We start from the raw sequence: 18,126 nt of genomic DNA, 5'->3' as shown, positions 1-18,126 counted from the left end.
TCAGATAATTGGCTTCAAATTTCTCTGAGTAATTCTGTAATCACCATATGGCTTCACAATTTTCCATTTGCCAATACTGTTTAATTTCGATTCTTTAACAATACCATGTGTTCACCTTTTATACTGTCTGTATTTTTTTCTGAGGCAGAAATTCCCTCCTCAGGGAATAATGCACAGACTAAAATCTGAAGTGCTTGGAGAAAACCTATCTAAGCATCAGTATGGGATGTAATCAGCCTTCTGAAGAATAGAGACTGGAGATTTTAAGTTCAACAGCTGAAAAGTATATATGGATTAAAAGTTCGCTTTTCAATCATTTCAGTGCCATTCCCAATCTTAGTCCATCATTTGTTTCAGGAATTCAAAGCTGTACTTGTAACAGCAGAAAATGCATAGGAATGTTTTACATAATTCTATTTGAGAATTCCCAGTCTGAAGTGCTTGACCACATGAATTTCACCTGATTACAACAGGGAATTTCTCAATTTCTCGGTTAAGAGTAATGCAACAAACATTCAGTCACTGTCAAAAATCTAGACACCATCTCTTCAGCCTACAGCATAAAATCACATTGATTCATATTTTACAAAAAAATGTCTGTGTGTCTTTTTACAAACTTAGAGAACTGCCAACTACGCTTAAGAAAGCATGAGGGTTAATAACCTCTGGTTACTAATCCCAGGTCTAATCAATTTCATCCGTCTGCTCTTTCTGATGAGAATCTTCCTTGAAGAATACAGCTCTGTGTCTATGGCACAGTTTGATCATGAACTGTTGTAGCAATATGTTCTCTAAGACCTTACACTGGTTTCATGAGTAACAAAGATGAGAGTTAGATTGTTAGATGACAGTACACACAGATGATTGCAGAGAAAAAGAAGAAAAAAAAAAAAGGCTGATTTTAAAATTCCCTTGAGCAGCTTTACACATATGAGCAAAAAAGCTTATATGCACATTCACATTTTTATAGGATTAGAAACAATAACAGTTTGAAAACTGTAGAGGGGAAGAGCAAGCCTGGACATGAACAGGACCATGCTGCATTCCTGTTACCTGCCTCTGAAGACTCTCAACTAGAGATTTCTGCAGCTTTCAGCAAAGCCACTGACCTAAGGAAAAGGGAGTGCACACAGCCTCAGTCTGCATCATGCCGTGGTCTCAGAGGCTCTTTTCACTGCTGACTCTCCACTGTGAGGAGCACTCCATTTGTAGCTCATTTATACTGGGAATCATGGCAGCCATGTGTATGCAGCTTGCACCAGCAGATTAGCAGCAACCCAGTTCTTCTTCCCTCTGACTAGAATATTTTGTATTTTTACCCTAGGGATCAATGTGTTGTGAGTACATATGCTACAGTTAATGCTAAGACTCTGCACTAGTTTGAGCCTAGCTAGAATGTCTTGGTGAGAAGAACTGCATTACAGGCTGTGAAAGGAAAACAAGGCTGATGTCTACCTCGCTCATAGGCTTTCTGAGATGTATAAAAACAAAAATCAAAACATAGACAAGACTCTTCTAATGCTGGGGAGCTCTGAGCTGCATCTCTCTTTAACCTCTCTGCCATTTCTCTGAATAATCCCCTTTGCTTCCTAAGCCCCTGGCTGAAGCTGCATTCTTCCTTGGGACTGGAATAAGATTGAGAGGGGTAGGGGGAAGGTGAAGGTGCATTTGGGAGCCCCTCCTGGGGACTCAGGTTTCTGGGAGGGGAGTTGTGTTTCTGTATTACCTTTTACCTTGCATATTTCTGTCTATAACTGTATATACTGTAAATATCTGCTTGTATATTGTGCTACCCGTAAATATAAGCTTCATTCATATTTCTAGAGCTGTCTGAGTCTAGTCTGGGTGATTTCCAAAGTGTGGGGCGGGCAGGTAACACCCAAACCGTCACAGACTCCATAAGCATAGTTAGGATTTTCCTGGTTTTGTGTTCCTATTTTCCATATTCTGATTGTTTAAACTGTTTAATTCCATGTTTATAAATACCCTTTGTGCAACTACCTCCTGTTGACTGAAGATCCAAAAGAACCTTAGGGAATTTTCCTGATTTTTGAATATTAATAACCAAATTCATAGTGATACTTAAATTATTATTCATAATTAATAATATATTCTTAATTTCTACAGCAGTTCTACACCACTTACCCTCTGTCTGAAACTGATCTTGATTAAAACAAAAAAACCCCAAACTGATTAATTGGCTGTTTTTTACTGCCTAATGTGATCATTTGGGGAAACATCCCAGGTCTTCTCATTATCCTAAATTCCCTGTTATATTTAATTGATATATGTTTGTGTGAGTTACAGATACATAAACACACTGGGATTTTCATACATGCATATATATGTTTTCTTGTTGCAGAATACCTGCTAGCTTGCTGTGGGAACGTGCTCAAGGCCCCCATAGATCAGTGTGATCAAAGGCAATGCCACATGGACTCCAGATGATTCAATGTGAATTATGTCAGAGACCTTTATTGATCATTGGGCTGTCATTATATAGACTCAGAGCATAAAGCACACACCTACATATTAGCATAATTAGGCAAGGACAACCCACTCCATCTGCATAAACCATGCCTTGCTTTCCTCATTAACGAGGTGTCCACTATCGATCCTTTCTGAGATAAGGTGGCCAGCAGCTGGTGGGAACCAAGTTCAGCATCCGCCTGCTATTATCCTTCTTCATTTGCATTCCCACATTTTCTGATTCCTCCAGGGACTCAAAAAGAGCAGGCCATTTTGCACCCATATTTTAACTGACAATGGACCCATCCTCTTAAACAGGACACTCCTGAGTGGGCATTGGAGAATTACAACTCCGCACCTTATTTTTTCTTTCTACCTTTAACAAGACCATAAAAAGAGATGAATATTTAATATACATATTAGGCATATGTATGTTTCAATTTACTCTTTTAATTTCTCAGGGGAAATATTTCTGTTCCTCACACAGGCTTTTATTGAAACAAGTGGTCTTCTTTATCTTATTTAAGTGCTATGAGACCAGTGATTTATTACAGAGGGGCACATAAGTCTTCAGATTACTGATATGCATTCAAACCAAGCAAAATAACAGCTACTTTGTGGTCCCTTCAGAAATTTTAAGTTGCCATTTCAATCTAAGCAATTAAAAGCATTAAGTATACTCATCAGGATTTTCTGTTTAAAATGATATTGACCAGAAAGGCAAGAATGTGGAGAACAATCCAGGCATTAGTAAAAGCCCTCTTTTTCACAGAATCACAGAATTAACCAGACTGGGAAAGACTTTCTAGTCTAACATATTATCTAACACCTTATAATTAACTAAACCATGGCACTAAGTGCCTCCCCATCCAGTCTCCTTTTAAGCACTTCCAGGGACTGTGACTCCACCACCTCCGCAGGCAGCCCATTCCAATGGCAATCACTCTCTCTGTGAAGAACTCCCAAACATCCAGCCTAAACCTGCCCTGGTGTAGTTTGAGACTGTCCTCTTGTTCTGTCACTGGTTGTCTGAGACAAGAGATCAGCCCCTGCCTGGCTACAGCCTCCCTTCAGGTAGTTGTAGAGAGCAATGAGATCTCTCCTGAGCCTCCTCTCCTTCAGGCTAAACAACCCCAGCTCCCTCAGCCTCTCCTCACAGGGCTGTGTTCCAGCCTCCTCTCAGCCTTGTTGCCTTTCTCTGGACATGCTCAAGCACCTCAACATCTTGCTTAAACTGAGTGGCCCAGAACTGGACAGAGTACTCAAGTTGTGGCCTAACTAGTACTGAGTACAGGAGAGGAATGGCATTCCTGGTCCTGCTGGCCATGCTTCCTGATAGAGGCCAGGATGCCATTGGTCTTATTGGCCACATGGGCACACTGCTAGCTCATGTTCATGTTTTAAACATTTGAATATTCTCAAGACTGGTATTCCAATATTTGAATTCTAAGGATCTCCTTGTAGTACATTTGCATTAAGAAAAATTATAGAGTAGATGTGTTCTTAGTAACAATTATTTACACCCTCGCAGGACCTGAAGCTATGTGTGCTGCACCTCAGGCAGTATCCACAATGTGATTTCTGTCTCTTACATATAGATATATTTTCATTCTCTCTCTCAAGTACTGATGGAAAAAAAAAAGAAAGGGTGTTCTGTAGTTCTTGTTGAGCAATGCAAATACCATGAGGATAAACCACAGATGAGAATAAAGTTTTCTGTACTTTCAATAACTGTAACTGAAATAGTGTCATTCCTAACAGTCAGCTTTCTTGACATTATCTTTGGTATAATTGTAGGTTTTAAAGATACTGTGGAAAAGACTGAATCTCTGGAATCCTGGGAACACGTATTTGGGCAGAAAGGAAAAAGAACCCTGTTCAAACATGGGCATTGAATATTAGCAACGACATTTAAAGCATCTAATAATTTTCTGTGCTCTCCTTTAAAAGAAGTAAGGTTTTTAAAAATGATTTCTTGAATAATAGTTTTAAAAGATAATTGTCTGAAGATGAAGATGGTGTAGCGAATTTTACACTGCTTTGTTCACTTACATAAAAAATTATTAATATAGTTTGAATTATTTGCAATATTATGGTAGTATTGAAACTATGTGACTGGCAATAAATAGTCTTCTTGGTGCCATCTTCTTAGTGTGAGGTACTGGTAGGAGAAAATAGCTGTTTCCACACTGGTATTTTTCACCCATCAGACAAGATATCTGAGGGCATATCAGACAACCTGTGAATATAGAGGAAGGAGATATTCCTTCAGGTCTTTTCCCCTCATGTACCTTTACAAACACTTTTTTTTTACTGTAGGTAATTCTGGTGGACGGCTTTGCTAATCCTTCTGAAGGTGATCTAGAGAGATCTTCAGACAAACCATTTGTTTTCAGCTGCTATTCTGACACACAAAAATCTCTTCAAATGACAGCTGGAAAAAGGGTGATGGCAGGTCTCTTTTAAAATAAAAGATACTCATCAAAATTTAAACCCCACAAGTATTTCCAGGACCTGGAAGACAATGTTTTCTTATTTCTCTACTTTTTGAGTTACCATTTTTCAAAGGACTCTGGAACTCATGTGAGGATGAAAGAAATTTCTGAAGAAAGTCTACAACATACTGTAAAATAATAAAACTTCTAAAGCTGCTTAAAAGGAGGGTTCAGTATCACACTTTGAACTCTGCATACAGACTCAATCTGGAAAAGGATGTACTTGACATCATGGATTAAGTCATATCCCAGGGATCTGTCAGTCGTGGATATTAATACATTCAGAATACATAATTAAAGTCACAGGGATTTCTGGTAAGGCTGTGTATGTTGCTGATGTGCATAGCATCAGAGTTTATAAAAACAAAACAAAGGCATCTAATTTCAAACTGGTCCTGCACGGTGAAAGAAACATTTTGGGGATCTGATTTTCAGTGCCACTCATTGTTAAAATAATTGTTGATTTTAGTTCTTTCCTGGTTTGCTTTCAGTTGTGCTTGAGGTGATGACTCTAAATGATTTTTTTATTTACCTTTGTTCCCATGGAAACAAACAGTTTAACCTGTTCGATATATTCAGAAATATTGTAGTTGTATAAATCATCTCACCACTTTCAAAGAGAACATACTGCTTTCTTCAATCAAAAGCTAGAAATTATCTCCTTTTTCAGCTCAAATAAAAGTATTAACTTCAGTGTTAATATTGATTATATGAGTAGATTTTATAATATATCCTTTCACTTAACACCTAAGAAATAAGTGACTATCCATTTTAATATTACTATAACCTGTCAAGATGTGAATTTTTTATGTCTGAATTTACACTGCAAAGGAGATAAATTTCTTTTCTCCTATTTTCAGATTTAACTTTTCTGCAGCAGATATGTTTATATGCTTATTAGTCAAGATAAAACAAATCTTTCCTGTGGCTTGAAAATGCTTTCTTTGTTCTGTGGCCTGAAACAAACATATCTGTACTAAAAGTAGTTTATGCTATCCTCAATATTTTCAGACATGAAAATATTTTTAGTATTTTGCATCTTTAACACATGCAGGTAAATGCTAAATCTAGTAGTAGATGGTGTGGAATCAGAAATTCTTATTAAATAAAAAATAGAATCAGGTCTTCAGCATGTTGAGGTTCATTGATTCAAACAGTTTCAGTTGTGCACTGGATCCTGTTATTTACTTTCTTCTAAAAGGTATCAAATCAAAGATGGAAGGATAAAAAGAGTCTTTATTCAAGGTTAAGTTCCATTTTCTTTACTGTAGCATTTCCAAAAGTTTTTAGAATAGTACAAAAATGTAAGAGTTAGCAGTTCTATGATTCTTCAGGAGTATTTAATGAATAATTCATGCTTTCTATGCACATTTTTTAGTTGTGACTTTACACATTGATACATAGCTTGAAGAGGACTGTATTGCCTTAACTGTATGTTTATGCTAAGTAATTTCATCTATTTTAAATTCAGTAGTAAGATAAAGCATAGTTCTTTTAATTTGAGATATCAGGAAACACATGTCGAGTTAGAGTGCAAATTAAATGGCATAAAATCAGTATAAAAGAACTTGTATTAGTAGCCATGTTCAGACCTCTGAGTACGTCTACTGGGAAATCAACTGAGAAGTCACTTGAGAATTTATATACTTAGGCAGCTAATAAAAGTATTTTGTTTTTGTCTTACAGCAAACCTAGCTCATAAGTCTATGCTATATATTAGATGATGGAATTAGGCAAGTTCTAAGCTGTAATAATACAAACAATGTTTTTCCCTATCTTATTAATGCCCTCTCACTTGGAGCAAAGGTCACTCATGACATACGTGAGCACAGGGTATGTGTGATACAATGCTGTGGCTTTTCCTCATTCAGGAAGCCCTGGATAATAAACAACTATTTAACTTTATCACTTGTCACATACCAATTGTAGGCAGATGATTAAAATATATCTCCTTCAAGAGATCCATAAACTCAAAAAAAGAACTAAACCTGGAGACCAAATGAAAATGAGGGACTTTACTACTGCAAGTAAATGTAGTGGCAGGTGATTGATGTAGTGAATTTATTACTGGTTTCCAAATATTGATAGTATTATCTGAAATAAAGTTATTAACAGGACTGAGAGATGTTTAGAACATAAACTGCATTCGGCTGCCATAGCAAATGTATCCTTGTCCATTTGGATGATGCAGGTTATCCTGTCTAGTCTCCTGCTGCAGAGTCCTCAGTGCTGCCACAGCAGAAGTATGCTGGTCTTTCTAAATCACGTTTCATATCTGGGCTTGTGCTAAGCAGGTACTTTAGATAATCAAGGGCTTTCAAAGTATTACTCAGGTGTCTCAGGTTTACCTGTTTCTTTATTGTTTACATAGCTGAATGCACAAAGTCTTGTAACTGACGGAGGAATTCTCCTAGGAGTGTTTGAAGCAGTCTTTAGAAGAAAGAATTTAAGTCCATCTATTCTTAGCCAGCTGCTCTGTTCATTGGGGTCTGTGAGATATGGCTCTTTTAAAATTTTGTCTTCAGGTCAGTGGTTCTTCACTTCCTGATACAGAATAGAAAAATCTCAACTGCAGAGCTGGAATATGACCCTTATGTTTTGAGAAGGCTCATGATTGCTGACTATATTATGTGTGATCTCAACATATCTCCTGGAAATGCAAAGGACTTAGGGAGTGGAATGTTTACCCATCTCATATCCCATTTTCTTATAATGAGATGGGCATAAAATTTTCTCAGCCATCTCATAGTAAGTATTTAGGCACATCAGTTGAACTCCAAATCAAACATAATCACAGTAAATTGCCTTTTTTGCAGGTTGGTATTTTTTACCAAGAAAACACGGGAAAAACAGGGCCAGTCAGGAAGAAGATGCTTTAGAATTCTAGCTTGCACTATATTGTTCATAAAGTCTATACTTTTTTGCCTTACAGTTCTGAATTTCTTCTCCCTCGGTGTGTAGACATCCATACTGTTGAAGGTCAGGATAATACACTCTGGTTCTAATCCTGAACTATGACTTTTTGCCTCTGCGTATCAGGTTACCTGAGAGAAGTAATCAGTGTCTGGTGTGTGGACATCAATTGAGTTTCAAATAGTCACCACTAACATAGAATATTGCAGAGGAAGGCCCAAAGTAGAAACTTGCCCCAGCTCCAGAAAGGCTATTAAAAATTGTTTATCTCCTAGATCAGCTTTAATTCAAGGAACATACTTATGCTTACATGTGCCATTTCTGTTCACAGACACATGCATACACCACTAGCTTTAATACATGCAGACTACTTTCCAGAGTAAAAGATAAAAACAGCCAAACAACCAAAAATGAATAAACAAAAACTGTGGAGAGGCATAGCAACCTTGTAATCACAGTCATATACTACATGAATGTTGTTGAACTGAGATATTAATTGCAACTCTTTCCTCTTTTACTTCCTTAGATTATTTTCTAACTTCTTCATTCCTCTCTTCCCCTCATTCTGGTTTTTTTTCCTTCTGTTTTTCTTTCTGCCTTTCTTTGGACACAATTCACATAAATGTTTTTTCAAAAGGAATAATATCAGAAATGTGACTTCTTTTTACATAATCAAATATGAGAAAAGTGCTATTGTTGCCATGAATATTGCATTTAAAAGCAAAAGTAAACGACACTGTATTGCATTGGTATGCACAGAGCTGACTGAAGAAAGCAGGTTGGTTAGAGAAAAAAGTAGTTTTGTAACACTGATTATTCATGCTTAATTTATGTTACTATCATCTGTGATTAGATTAGAAAAATTCCAAAGCAAATGCAAATATATATATATATGAGGAATCGACATTTTACTACTAGATGAAATTGCATTGTAATGGAATTTCAAAACACTATTTTATTATTCCCATCTACTAAAGCCTGCATAAAGCTGTTCTTTATGGGAATCTTCAAGAAAGAATCCTTAAGAAATAATGTTTTAACTGGTGACTTCAAGACTAATCTAAAGGATCTGAAAGGAAAGAGGCCCATTTGTACTTTATCATGTTTGTTAGAGTTTAAAACTATGTTTGAGAAAGACTGCATTAAGCTGATAAAAATGTATTGCTTTAAAAAACGTTTTAAAGGTTGAGAAAGGAAAACTAATCTTACCGTCGTGTTTGAAGGCCTCTGAAAAGTGGTAGGGGTTTGCTGGGGAGTGATAATGTTGTGTAGATCCTCTCCAGCCTGGTGAAGATATACTTCCTGACGCAGGACTGCTTAACCGTGGTCTGTTCTTCGAATTAAATGAAGTTAAAGATGAACTACCAGATTTGATTCTTAAGATAGCAGCATATGAAGTGGGGAGGCCAGGGACAGCTTCTGAATACTCTGGAAAGAAAGAAAGAAAAAAAGAAAAAAAGTTAACTCTGAATAATTCAAATGAATATCCTCATTGTGATTATGAAATCTTATGTTACATTAAACTCTTATGACTTTATCTCAATCCTGAGTTTTGTGTGTTACTTTTCCCCTCACTCTTGTGTTGGGGGAACAGGTTAGTGCTAAACCATTACACCACAGAAGGGAGACATTCCCTGGGGAATATGGATACAGGAAAGGGAAAAGATTAATACATCAAAGGATGGACTGGCTTGGTGGTGAACGTTGCAGTGCTGTTGGCATGAAGTCTGTGGATGTCCTCAGGTCATACAAGCATAGAATCATTAATGTTGAAAAGATCTCTAAGGTCATCAAGTCCAACCACCAACCAAATACTACCATGACCACTAAACTGTGTCCAGAAGTGCCACATTTATGGAGTTTTTGAATGCCTTCTGGGATGGCACCTCCATCACTTCCCTGGGGAACTTGTTCCTATGCCTCACAACTCAAATCCTCTGATGTTCCCAGGATTGATGAAATCCTCTATCAAAGTTCTGCTGGAAATCCAGAAATAGGTAGATTGGGATGCAGCCCTGTTCTTTTCAGAATGGGAGATGGGATGTGGCCAGATCATAATCAGGACATAAAGCACCATGCAAAGGACTCTTGTTCTGAAAAAAAATGCCACATCTCTCCACCTTTGTGCTAGTTTGAAACTAGCTAGCATGTTTTGGTGACAAGGATTAGATCACAGGCTATGAAAGGGTGATGTCTACTTCACTCATAGGCTTGCTGAGAGGTATAAGAACAAGAATCCATACATAGAAAAGGCAATTCTCCTGGGGAACTCAGAGATGCATTTATCTCTCTAGTCTCTCTGCTGTTTCTCTGATTAGTCCACTTTGCTTCCTAACCCCCTGGTCAAACCTCCATTCTTCCTTTGGACTGGGGTAAGGTTGAGAGAGGTGGGAGAAGGTGGATGGGTGGTTGGGAGCCTCTCCTGGGGACTCAGGTTTCTGGGAGGGGAGTTGTGTTTCTGTATTACCTTTTACCTTGTATATTTCTGTCTCTAACTGTATATACTGTGAAGATCTGCTTGTATATTGTGCTAAACTGTAAATATAAGCTTCATTCAAATTTCCAGAGCCAGCTAAGTCTAGTCTGGGTGATTTCTAATGTGTGGGGGAGCGGGGAACACCCAAACCATCACAACCTTCTAAATGCACACATATCCTTTGTTTCTAACTCCAGGTGAACAAATGATCTGTAAGCTACATGAGATGGACAAAGAAGCAGAAAGAAAATGTTAACTTAGAAAGTATGGTGTCACAGAAATATTCTTGTGTATATTTTAATACATAAGTACGATGTAATTCTAACAGTGATACCTATTCTGCTTTATGGGATTCGTTGCTGCAGGATCACAATGTTGGGAAGACATCACTCCAGTATGCCCACAGAAATAGAAGAAATACATACTGGGAGGAATTTTAAAATAAAATAAATGCAGACCTACCTGTATTCCAAACTTTACAACACAGCATATAGCGAACCTTAATAAGATTTCCAAAGGGAGAGTGATTGCAATCACATATATAATGAATGCACTGTTCCTTGAGCATTTTCTGCAGACAGAGGCACTTTTTCTGTTTTCAACACAGTATTTTGGCTCTGTGCTATTTGCCCTATGGCTAAGGACATACATTTGGGAAAACTCTATGTCAGGACTTTTTCAGCAAATGACAAATACTTTGTGTGACTGAAATATGATATTATTAGGCTGTTGAATGTACTATATAGAATACATACAGCAGTAGTAAAACTCTAATGTCTGAAGGTCTGTTCTCTGATGACAGAAGGCAGCTCTTTACATGACGTTCTTGAGTTTATCAGCTATTTTAGCCTGAGAAGATTCAAATAATTGCTCTCATTTTACTGGGATAACTATGAAAAGCCTTCCTTGATGGGTAGGTAGAAAGGCAAACTGGAGAGCATGAACTGGATATTGCATCTTTTGTGATTAGCAATCAGAAATTAAACACTAATACTAGTAATTCTGAATCTTAGGGAGACTGTGTAACATGGCTTCTATGTTCTTATTGCCTTATATTGTCAGCTCAGAATGAGGGTGGATCGTACACATAAAATGCATCCAGGCCTCTGCTCCTCTACTGAATCTGACACTTAGCTTTCCTCCTTGCTATGTGTCATTCTATGACATCTCCACCTGCTTCCATAACACTCTCTCAGATGATCTTGCTCACTGAGAAGGAACATTCTTCTATTAGTTTCTGCTGCATCTATCACCCAACAAACAAGTTAAGAGAAATAGCAGCCTTCCTCCCTGCTGCCCAGGTGCACAAGGAAAACCAAAACTAGTGTACAGATATATAAAGTTATAAGTAAATGCATCAAGAATGGTGTTCCATTACTGTCGTGAAGGGTTGCAAAGCCTTCTTGCAAAGCCCTCATTAATACAGAATTGTGGCTCAAAGGACATCAATTGAGGAATCAAAAGCCCATGGCACCAGCCCTGGGAACTGACTAAAACCGCCGTTTCTAGCTGTGGGAAGATTTCTCCCCCAGAGGGACATAAAGCTGTAAACATGAGCTGCTGTTTTGGGAAAATGACCTTGGTTCTGAGACATTGTGAGCACCCTACGCACACCTGCTGGGGGGCTGACCCTGGGTGGTACCACAGATTGTTTTTGGTAAAAATTAGCCAATCTGTGAATTACTCATAACTTTGAACCAATCTGTATTGTTCACGTATGTCAGCCCAAGTTTTGCTTCTGAAATACTATAACAGACGCTGCATTGCCTTAATAAAGTGCCCTTTTGCTTGGTACTCTCGCACACTCGCACTCACGCACACACAGCACAGCCCAGCACTCGCACGGCATTCACATCTGCACCGATCGCACTGCAGCATCGAAGTTACAGAACCAACTCGTCAGCGCTCCGATCCTCACCAGCCTCTGGATGGAAGCCAGCACCCAGCTTGGCTGGGACCCACGGAAACACAGACAGCGCACCCTGATCCACGATATTTAGAACTTTTTCAGAACTAAGTTCAGACAGTGAGTAACTGAGAAAACTTCATCTAAAGCCAGAACAACCTCTCAAAGCCTTCCAGTGAAACTCTCTCAAGCCACAGACTCTCTTCCTAAATTCTTTCAAGCTGTTGCTAAATTCCTGATTTTTTATGTGTAGTCATTCTGTAATTGAATTCGCAACCGCATACAAAGAACTTACGTGGGATAGTTATAAATAAGTTTGGGAAGGGGATTCCTAGTGTTTATAATAATAAATCTTTTAAATTCTTTCAAATTCGGCCTCGCATTTCATTCCCCAAAATCCAGACAAACTCCACTCCGCAACAATTATGCTTGAGCGTGTCCAGAGAAGGGCGATGAGGCTGGTGAGAGGCCTCGAGCACAGCCCTACAAGGAGAGGGTGAGGGAGCTGGGAATGTTTAGCCTGGAGAAGAAGAGGCTCAGGGGTGACCTTATTGCTGTCTACAACTACCTGAGGGGTGGTTGTGGCCAGGAGGAGGTTGCTCTCTTCTCTCAGGTGGCCAGCACCAGAACGAGAGGACACAGCCCCAGGCTGCGCCAGGGGAGATTTAGGCTGGAGGTGAGGAGAAAGTTCTTCACTGAGAGAGTCATTGGACACTGGAATGGGCTGCCCGGGGAGGTGGTGGAGTCACCGTCCCTGGGGCTGTTCAAGGCATGGTCTAGCCTTGAGCTCTGTGGTAAAGGGTTGGATTTGATGATCTGTGAGGTCTCTTCCAACCCTGATAATACTGTGATACTGTGATCTTGTCTTCCGCTACATTGAATGCACTTATCACCAGGCCAAGTTGCAGATTATACACACACTGGAGTGCAAAATAATTATTAATCCTTTTGAAATTGTTCTATCAATTTTTTTTTCTTTTTGTTGTTGTTGTTTAACCTTGTCCCAGGTTGAGAATTATAGGGTTAAAAAAACCCCTCTGGGAAGTAGAAGTCTGTTATTCAATCCCATCATTCTGCTATCTCTTTATAAACTCCGGGCAAGGCCACCTCGTTTTCCCCATATGGGCCACCAAGAATTCTGTTATGGTTTTTAATGAGAGCTGACAGAAATGAAGCTCTCAAATTGGAATAAAAACACAGAATTATATTTAGAGAAATACAGAAAAGAAATTACAGAAGGAGGTACAACAGTCATGGCGAACACCCTTGAATTTCCCCCAGTCCAAATCTAAATCTATAATCCCCAGTGCTCAAATCCTCCCCCCACCCCTCCAATGCCTCTGGCTTCCATAGGCCTAAACACAAGCCCCTGGAGGCCCCAAAACAGGCCTAATGCCTACCTGTCTCTTCTCCCAGACAACCAGCAACAGAACAAGGGGACACAGTCTCAAGTTGTGCTGGAGAAGGTATAGGCTGGATGTTAGGAGGAAGTTCTTGCCAGAGAGAGTGATTTACCATTGGAATGGGCTGCCCAGGGAGGTGGTGGAGTCGCCATCCCTGGAGGTGTTCAAGAAAAGCCTGGATGAGGCACTTAGTGCCATGGTCTAGCTGAGTGGCTAGGGCTGGGTGCTAGGTTGGACTGGATGATCTTGGAGGTCTCTTCCAACCTGGTTGATTCTATGATTCTATGAAAGGAAAATGAGCTGGCCTCACCGTGACTTTATAAAGAGATAGCAGAATTATGGGATTGAATAACAGTCTTCTAGTCCCCAAAGGATCTTTTTAATCCTATAGTTCTCAACCTGGGACAAACCTCTTTTTAATTGTTAGGGTTTGGCAGTTTATAAGACAAGGCTTACTACAGTTCCCTGTGCCCCCAGACTTTAGAAATACCCAGACTAGATTCAGCCATCTCTGGGAATATAAATGAAGCTATTTATTTACAGCTAACACAATATACAAGCAGATATTTACAGTATATACAGAAATATACAAGGTAAAAGGTAATACAGAAACACAGCTCCTCTCCCAGAAACCTGAGTCCCCAGGAGGGGCTCTCAACCACTCCTGCACCTTCCCCCTGCCCCTCTCAACCTTACCCCAGTCCTAAAGAAAAACAGAGGTTCAGCCAAGAGGTTAAGAAGCAAAAGTGAGTGGAAGGTGAGGTTAGGGAGATGCAGCTCAGTCAGAAGCCCAAGGCAGAGCGAGACAAAATGGCGAGAGTGTTATCTAATGTTTTCCTTTCTTCTTCAGCAAGACTCTGAGGGAGTAGACATCATCATTGTTTTCCTTTCACAGCCTGTGATCTAGTTCTCACCAAAACATTCTACCCTGCTTCAAACTAGCACACTAAGTGAAACAACTTCTAAGCAGAGGAACACACCTGCAGGGGAAGAAGGTTTGAGGAGGTGAAGGAGCCCTACAAATGTGAAGGGCTAAGCAGTAAGTAACACTGGGGGGAAAAAAAATAAGTAAAACAGTGAGACTTGGTCAGTTTTGTCAACGTATTGAGTAGCCAGACAAAAGTAAATACAAACCATACTGGAAACATCTATCCAGCCTTGCTTTCTACAGAAGTATGAATCAAAGTGTACTTTTTGTGGTGCAATATTTCTCACTTTTAGGCTGTGACTGACCTGGAGTTTTTTGCATATTTGATAAAATAAGCTACTCGAGTAGCTCGAGTAAATAGGGTTCAATAATGCTGGAACAGTTTTGACAATTTATTTTTGCTGATATAGTATATACAGGCAGCTTAATGAAATGAGCTCGTTCTGTACTGCCTCATCAAGTCAAGAAGACAGTCATTCTTTTGTCACTTAAAAGAAAAAAAGTACTTTAAAATTCTCTGTTATCTAGTTGAATGGGGAACACTTTTTCTGCAGTGGTAAATCCAGGGTTTGAAAGAACAAAAGAGTCAACATGATTTCAGATGGCATGAGTGTAAATTACCATGGGAAGAAAGAGAAGGAAAGGATACAGAAATCACTCTACGTAGTGAAAAGGTCCTGCACTAACAGCGGTATTAGTCAGGCTGGGTTCCAACCTTTCATGGTATAATCGTTTTGCTTGGCTAGGATTAGTGATTAATGTGAAATTACACCCTGACTCTGATTGCACTGTCATACTTACGGGATTGCTATGCCTGAGTAAAGCTTCTCTTGTAAGACATAACTGGAAATGGTTAATAAATTAAACATAAGCATACATTTCTTGTTTTGTTTACTGAAAACCTGTAGCCTGTGATCATTAGTGACAACTAGAGCAGAAATCATTCTTACCTGAAAAGAAAACCTACTTCCTGATCTGAACATTTGCCTCTAGATTTAGACTTCTGAACTGCTTATATATATTAGAATATATTTTATTGGAATATTATTTTAAATAAAACTATTTTAAATAAAATTATTTCATTAATTTTGCTTGCATTAGACTTTTGAAACTTGACAGAATGTCTCTTTTTTCCTGTACATAGTTAAAATGCTGAAGGGTAGATGTTACTCACCAGTGATTTTTTTTATCTTTATCAGTCCACTCTTAAAAACCTAAAAAAAAAAAACCATCAAAAACCTATGGATAGCTCTTAAAATTCTGCTCCACTTGAGCTTCACAGTGAAATTATATTTACTCTAACCTTATTCTTTAAAAAAAAAATTACTTGGGATAAAACACTCAAAGGCTTTTCAGCTGCAAGCAGACAGAGATAAGGAATATGCAGGCCCAAGTGAGAGAATAAAATCAGCAGTCTGGATTAGCCTTCATAGTTCTTTGCACTAAACTACCAGATTTATAGTCATTTTAAATGTGACTCCAATATGTGACTAGTTTCCCAAAACGTGGTTTTAAACAGCAAACTGTGATTTGAATTAGTTTTGGTAACTTTTCAACAAATCTGTGTCAACTCATTCAATTATTTATGTATCTTCCATTATTTCCAGCACATGCTGTTCTTCAGCTTTTCTTTGATCAGATTCAACACAGTCAGGTAAGCCAGCACCACAGGTAATATAGAAACTGTCTTCTACAGTGTGTTGAGGCTTTTTTCTTTTGCAAAAAGCGAAAATACAAACTTCAGGATCATTTGAAAGTTTACTCCTATTACTTGTAATAGGCATGTCAGCTTAAATTTGACTTCATTTCATGCGTGCTGTGGGAGAATGAAACTGAATGAGAGAAAGGGGATCTTTTCCCACAGGGATGGCACGTTCTTATACACATTCCTTAGGTACAATCCATGGGTACAAATATAAACCACAAATGCTATTCTGTTATATCTTATCTGACATTTCTTTCAAAAGGCACAACATGAGTTAACATAACTCCAGCTGTGATGCTTTGTAATTTGGCCAAACTACATTCTTTCTTTAAGCAGTGAAAGATGACAAGGCAAATTCAGACTCCAACCCCAAAACCTCACTGAAAACTGTCTTTGTAGAACTTGAAATCTATGGAGAATAAAGCATTCTGGCTCTTGGGATGATGATTTGTTTTCCTTCATTACTTCTTTTTAAAGTGACTCCTGGTCAATTATTAACTCATTGGCATTTCTCAACTATCTAATGAAAATGTAGTCTATCTTATAATACTTGCAAATGTGACCTTCATTTGTCTAATTTTTTTTTTCTAGCCAGCATGTTTAACCAAATGTCACTAAGAATGCTAAACCACTTTTTTTCCTTGTAAATTTTAATTGCATTGTTTCAGTGGAAGCATTCAGTCTTCTAAATGCATGAAATTATGTGCCTTCTTTCTGTAAACTGGCTTGTATCCCTGTTGCTCTTCAGTTTTAAAAACAGAAACGTATTTTCTATGTTTTTCTACACACATACATGAGTTTCTCTCTAGATTGCTCAATAGCAATAGCTCAATAGCTTGGCAATAACCTGAATCTCTGTTGATAAAGTGACCATCCATGGCATGTCCTTGTGACAACTAGGTTTACTAACAAAACACAGTAAAATGTCAATAAATTATACTGGTTACCAAAAATAGCAGAAGCCAGGAAGAAATGATTAATATCCCTGATCCTCTCCTGCACACTGCCCACTTGTGCGTGATTTACTCGTTTGAGATTTCACTTAAAAGATGCTATTAAATCTCATCTATTACTCAAAACTGCAGGCAATTCAACATATGCAAACAATCATCAAATCAAACTGCACAAAAGGCTGAAATCTTCTCTGGGATTCTCATTTTAAACATGTAAGCTAATGAGGCTGAATTCACTTTACAGGTGGTGAGGAGGAGCATAGCATGTGATGTAAAGGATACGCTTAGTAAACAGCTACTTTTTGCTACAGGCTTTAAAAGAGAGTGAGTATCTGACATGTCAGCATTTCAACTTATTCAGATGCCCATTATCATAAATCAGTCAAGCTTCATTTGTACTTTTTTACTATTCAAAATTTCAAATTGTTCTGTGGAGAAGTGAAGACCAAAAGATTTTGTTTTCCAAATCAGCTATAGGGGATGGTTTAGAAGCTGGAAGTTCTCAAGGAAAACACGAACGTGGTCTTCATCAACCTTTTTCACCACAGATTTGATAATATGAGAAAAATAATCTATTTGAGATGGTCTTTCCTTGGGGAAGAAAGATACACAATAGTTCGTGTATTCAGATACAGGGTGGGGGGAAAGGGAGACAGGGGGGACAAAAGATATATTTTGTTTACTTTCAAAGGAACAAAGAGAAAGTTCTTTGATAACTTAAAGCATTGACAGAAGGATAGTAAAGAATATTTCCAGTAGCTATTACCAAATGAATCAGCATCTTTGGAATATTGCATTGTTACAGCTAATTTGAATGTCATGAATTTCTATGAGGAATTATTTTGAATAATATAAAGATGCTTTTGTAGAGTTAGTCA

At 38.3% G+C, this 18,126-nt stretch overlaps 1 protein-coding gene across 8 annotated transcripts in view; it reads right to left on the bottom strand.

Annotated features, from left to right (window-relative positions):
* CNTN5 (contactin 5) overlaps positions 1-18,126 on the bottom strand; it is a 736,829-nt gene that overhangs the window by 265,854 nt on the left and 452,849 nt on the right. For all 8 annotated transcript variants that reach the window (XM_064170433.1, XM_064170430.1, XM_064170397.1 and 5 more), the window contains one exon: positions 9,087-9,305. In XM_064170433.1, the coding sequence (XP_064026503.1) occupies positions 9,087-9,305 (219 nt within the window). The remainder of the gene's footprint in view (positions 1-9,086; positions 9,306-18,126) is intronic.

The sequence above is a fragment of the Pogoniulus pusillus genome, chromosome 3, assembly GCF_015220805.1.
Source record: "Pogoniulus pusillus isolate bPogPus1 chromosome 3, bPogPus1.pri, whole genome shotgun sequence".
Lineage (NCBI taxonomy): Eukaryota > Metazoa > Chordata > Aves > Piciformes > Lybiidae > Pogoniulus > Pogoniulus pusillus.
The sequence above is the reverse complement of the archived record's forward strand: the minus strand, read 5'-3'. Positions and strand labels throughout refer to the sequence as shown.